The sequence below is a fragment of the Micropterus salmoides genome, unplaced genomic scaffold, assembly GCF_014851395.1.
Source record: "Micropterus salmoides isolate LMB-PRFRI ecotype aquatic unplaced genomic scaffold, ASM1485139v1 Ms_hic_scaffold_2, whole genome shotgun sequence".
Lineage (NCBI taxonomy): Eukaryota > Metazoa > Chordata > Actinopteri > Centrarchiformes > Centrarchidae > Micropterus > Micropterus salmoides.
The window spans coordinates 28615360-28620837 of NW_024041150.1; the positions used below are offsets into that span (position 1 = coordinate 28615360).

Below are 5478 nucleotides of genomic sequence, written 5' to 3' on the forward strand. Positions count from 1 at the left end.
GATTGCTGGTAGGTGTGGCTGGCAAAGGTGGGGTTGATGAGACGCAGGTGTGGATTGTCAGCGGGCTCCGGAGCGGAGAGAGAGGAGAGCACACACAGAGGGAGAGGGGAGGAGAGACCGAGAGAGAGGCAACTCAGGGGAAAACAGAATGCGAAAAAAGGAGGAAAAAACAGGACACTCACCATCAGCTGGGCTGCCACCACAACAGATAATTGCATTATTACTTCAAGTCTGTATGGCAGGGCGAAGGACAATTGAGTTTATTGAGTCTATAGCTACGGCGCTTCTCTAAATCATAGCCGAGGTTGACGTCAGAGGCTGTAGCAAAGATTAAAGGCTTTGGGTTCATGTTTACAGTAATGCAACAGACTTGGTACAAAACTTTTCAAAACTGGGAAATTAACTTCAAATTCATGTTAATCTTTGCTTCTTGAATCTTATGATTCAATAAAATCTGAATTAAAGCAGGGAGGGTTGTATTGGTGGTGACCTGCATTTGCATCTGTGAGAGAAGGAACAGTTAGTTAGTAAACCTATTTTTCTGGTGTCATTTTGTTTCTTTGTATGTTACAGTGCGTACTGTGGTGGGCTGTGGTTGGCGTCCCTATGTGTGATGTGTAAGATGGCCAGGCTGGTGGACAACGAGGACACATACAAACGTTACAGAGACATCCTGGACAGGGGCTGTGCTTTTGACAAACTGCTGTGGAACGGTAAGTTTAAACACCTGTCTCTTGTGTTCAGTTTGGAAAGGGTTCACTCATTTGGATTTAGTTGCAGCAGTTGATAAAAGGAAATCCGTAAAAATGCTGCCACTGTTCAGTTTAAACAAAGTTATTTCCAAAACTAAATTGATTGAGACTTGAAATGCCTTACCTTTATTTCCTTTTATGTTTAGGCAAGTACTACAACTATGACAGCAGCGGGAGAGACCTTTCTAATAGTGTAATGTCTGACCAGTGTGCTGGCCACTGGTTCCTGAAAGCGTCCGGGCTGGGAGAGGGAGACTACCAGGCAAGTTAATACACTGCTCAAAAAAAATAAAGGGAACACTAAAATAACGCATCCTAGATCTGAATTAATGAGATTATTTCATTAATAAGTACTCCTTTCTTTACATATTTGAATGTGCTGACAACAAAATCACACAAATTATCAATGGAAATCAAATTTATCAACCCATGGAGGTCTGGATTTGGTGTCACACTCAAAATCAAAGTGGAAAACCACACTACAGGCCGATCCAACTTTGATGTAATGTCCTTAAAACTAGTGTGTGGCCTCCACGTGCCTGTATGATCTCCCTACAACGCCTGGGCATGCTCCTGATGAGGTGGCGGATGGTCTCCTGAGAATCTCCTCCCAGACCTTGACTAAGGCATCCGCCAACTCCTGGACAGTCTGTGGTGCAACGTGGCGTTGGTGGATGGAGCGAGACATGATGTCCCAGATGTGCTCAATTGGATTCAGGTCTGGGGAACGGGCGGGCCAGTCCATAGCATCAATGGCTTCCTCTTGCAGGAACTGCTGACACACTCCAGCCAGTAGTAGTATTGTCTTGCATTAGGAGGAACCCAGGGCCAACCACACCAGCATATGGTCTCACAAGGGGTCTGAGGATCTCATCTCGGTACCTAATGGCAGTCAGGCTACCTCTGGCGAGCACATGGAGGGCTGTGCGGCCCCCCAAAGAAATGCCACCCCACACCATTACTGACCCACCGCCAAACTGGTCATGCTGGAGGATGTTGCAGGCAGCAGAACGTTCTCCACGGTGTCTCCAGACTCTGTCACGTCTGTCACATGTGCTCAGTGTGAATCTGCTTTCATCTGTGAAGAGCACAGGGCGCCAGTGGCGAATTTGCCAATCTTGGTGTTCTCTGGTAAATGCCAAACGTCCTGCACGGTGTTGTAAGCACAACCCCCACCTGTGAACGTCGGGACGTCATACCACCCTCATGGAGTCTGTTTCTGACCGTTTGAGAAGACACATGCACATTTGTGGCCTGTTGGAGGTCATTTTGCAGGGCTCTGGCAGTGCTCCTCCTACTGCTCCTTGCACAAAGGCAGAGGTAGCGGTGCTGCTGGGTTGTTGCCCTCCTACGGCCTCCTCCACGTCTCCTGATGTACTGGCCTGTCTCCTAGCAGCGCCTCCATGCTCTGGACACTACGCTGACAGACACTGCAAACCTTCTTGCCACAGCTCGCATTGATGTGCCATCCTGGATGAGCTGCACTACCTGAGCCACTTGTGTGGGCTGTAGACTCCGTCTCATGCTGCCAGTAGAGTGAAAGCACCGCCAGCATTCAAAGTGACCAAAACATCAGCCAGGAAGCATAGGAACTGAGAAGTGGTCTGTGGTCACCACCTGCAGAACCACTCCTTTACTGGGGGTGTCTTGCTAATTGCCTATAATTTCCACCTGTTGTCTATTCCATTTGCACAACAGCATGTGAAATTGATTGTCAATTAGTGTGCTTCCTATGTGGACAGTTTGATTTGACAGGAGTGTGATTGACTTGGAGTTACATTGTGTGTTTAAGTGTTCCCTTTTTATTTTTTCGAGCAGTGTACATGCATGAGCCCCCCAATCTTTCACCCATATTAAGCAATAAACACTGAGGTTGAGTTTTTTTTGTAGAGGAGTTTTTTCCCCTGACAGAGCAGTACAAAATGACAAGCAATTAGAAAAAGTACCAGCTGGCCTACAATGGATGTGAAGTATAACAGATACTGATATTAATATATGGAGAGTTTAAAATAAATTACTATGTATTGGCTATATCTCGTTACCAGATTTTTAAACAAAAACAATTACAAGATTGTTATATTAAGTACTGTGACCAAGATACTTGCTGATTTGGAAATTTTAAAGTAAAAATCAACTTATGATGCTCTCAGCCGTGTTTCTTAAGTACCCTTAAACGTGGTTTGGATTTCTGTACTGCAATTTCTTGTCTCTCTTGACATGTACAACAATACTTTATATGCAATAAGCTAATATTAGCCAGTATATCTGCCCAGCTATAATTGGCAGAAATGTACTGAGCACTTGCCAAATTGAAGGTTAATATTGAACAGTGCCACCAAGAGTTAAATTGTGCACAGTACATAGTTTTTTCTTCATGACCTAACAACTGTTCCTTTCTCTGACGAGCTGAAAACATTAAAGATGTTTTCAGATTAGGACATGTATCAAAGCTTTGAACATCACTTCCTCTCTCCCTCCAGGCTTTTCCAAAAGATAAAATCCAGAGCGCACTAAAATCTGTCTTTGACTTGAATGTAATGAGCTTCGCTGGGGGCCAGATGGGGGCAGTTAATGGCATGCGCCCTGAAGGAGTGCCTGACCGGTCCAGTGTCCAGTCAGATGAGGTCTGGATTGGAGTAGTGTATGGACTGGCAGCCACTATGATTCATGAGGTATGTGTGCGTGTGTATGTTAGTATTTAGGTATAATATTTGTGGCATATCATACTCTCATTTTGTTAAAATGTTGTCGTCAGTGCAGTGTTGTTGAGCTCTTCTGTCTTTCTCACTACATCTGGTCATTTTTTATCCTCTTAAGTTGATTTTGTTTTCTGTCACATATGCAGCTGAGGAGTGACTTGAAAGTGTACTGACTGCGATATACGATAGGTTACTGAATTGTAAAGTTTGAGTAGGTATCAATTATTAACAAGTGCCAAGACATCAGAAAAGTTGAACCCACTCTTTTTAAGATGCTAAAACAATTCTAACGTTGCCGTTATTGCATGGTTAAGAGTCTTGTAATATTTTAATCCTAAGTTTTGCATTGTTAACAATCTGTTAAAGGAATAGTTATACATTTTGGGAAATATTTCCTGGGGTCTTGTAAATGACTCCGGACTCCAGTTTCATATTATAGGGACAGATATGACTGTGATATCAAATCTTCTCACCTAACTCTGCAATAAATTGGCTGATTGCATTGATTGTGACATTAAGTAAAATACAGCCTCACGCCTCTGTGGCTGTCGGTTTCTTTCAGGGTATGCAGGAGGAGGGTATGCGCACGGCAGAGGGTTGCTACCGGACTGTGTGGGAGAGGCTGGGCATGGCCTTCCAGACTCCTGAAGCCTACTGTGAGAAGGGAATCTACCGCTCTCTGGCGTACATGAGGCCGCTGAGCGTCTGGGCCATGCAGCTAGCCCTGAACACTTCACAGAAGGATCAGATCACATCGGCACAAACTGGAACCACAGATGGAGAACAAGGACATGATCTGAGAGAAAATCAGAGCTAGGACTTGAGCCATCAGACGGGTGTGATTTAGGTACAGTGGGTTCCTCCAAAGATGACCTTCAAACTCTCCTGCAGCCACCACCCTCATATGTAGGGCTCCATTTGATCGGTCACAGTCCTTGAATTTGATTACCTACCGTTTGTTCTGCCGTTAATTATTTATGGTTGACAAAGTCAGTAGCCACTGTAGATCATGGTATTGTTGGGCAAGAGGTTCTTCAAGAGACTGGAAATGGTTCCTGATTCTTAGAAGTTGTGCAGTGTTGGGTTGGTAGCCAGGCAATGTCAAGATCATATCAAAAACTGACCTTTTGTTTCAGCAACATATTGTCTATTTGCACACACATACAGACACATGCGAGCACTACATTTTACAGTCGTCAAAAATAATGTTTGCATATTTGGAAAAAGTTTATATGCTATTTGAGGACTGTGTGATGTATGTATTGTCTGCAACAGTTGAGATTTGAACAATTTCTTTATCAGAAATATAAAAAAAACATTAAAGATTTTCTTTTTCCGCTTAATAAATTTGAATTCTGTATTAACTATGTAATATGCGATCAGTAGTGTCGGAAATTAAGTCTTAAAAAATTACATACAGTATATATAGGTTTTCTTTTTTTAAAATAGCATTTGGTGCCTTGTTGCATGTTGGCCAGATCTACAGTACATTAATGTAGTGGCAACCGTGTTTTAAAATCCAATACACATGACAATCTTGCTGAATAAATGATTAAGATAAAAAAGCTGGTTTGTTGTGTTGTTAATTAAATATCAGTAATTAAGTACAAACAAGTGATGTCTGACCTACTCAGAGACAAAGACATTAATGTTTTACTGTTGTAATGAAATTCAATTAAGGCTTTTACAGTCTACGAGGACATAAGAGGTCATTGAAGTTAAAGTTACACTTATCAGATAAAAGACAGGTCAAAAAGGTTAACGAGTCTGGCTGTTAACTGAAAGGTTGGTGGTTCAAGCCCCCCCAGGGAGGCTGGGTTTTGTGCTTAAGTATCCAGGCAACATCAGGAGCAAGGGTCAGAGAAACCAGGAGCAAAAGTAACACTGTGACAGCAGTTTGGCCAAATGAATGGGACACATCATCAGTAGCGGTATATCCTTCTGTCATAGTTGAATAGTAAATATTAATAGGTTATCTAGCTACTTAGTTGTACCTAGATAATGACCAATGCTGGGTCTCTGTAAAT

At 42.9% G+C, this 5478-nt stretch overlaps 1 protein-coding gene across 1 annotated transcript; it reads left to right on the plus strand.

Moving 5' to 3' along the window:
- The first annotated feature begins 693 nt into the window (after positions 1–693).
- LOC119913345 (non-lysosomal glucosylceramidase-like) lies at positions 694–5016 on the plus strand. Its single transcript, XM_038732757.1, has 4 exons — positions 694–713; positions 899–1014; positions 3233–3424; positions 4014–5016. The coding sequence occupies exons 2-4, from the start codon at positions 949–951 to the stop codon at positions 4266–4268; spliced, it is 513 nt and encodes a 170-aa protein (XP_038588685.1). The 5' UTR covers positions 694–713; positions 899–948; the 3' UTR covers positions 4269–5016.
- Positions 5017–5478: the final 462 nt, after the last annotated feature.

Coding starts and splice junctions, on each gene's coding strand:
- LOC119913345 (XM_038732757.1), top strand. CDS start 949: ATGTCTGACCAGTGTGCTGGCCACTGGTTCCTGAAAGCGTCCGGGCTG. Junction 1,015..3,232: donor TGGGAGAGGGAGACTACCAG/GCAAGTTAATAC, acceptor CTCTCCCTCCAG/GCTTTTCCAAAAGATAAAAT. Junction 3,425..4,013: donor CAGCCACTATGATTCATGAG/GTATGTGTGCGT, acceptor GGTTTCTTTCAG/GGTATGCAGGAGGAGGGTAT.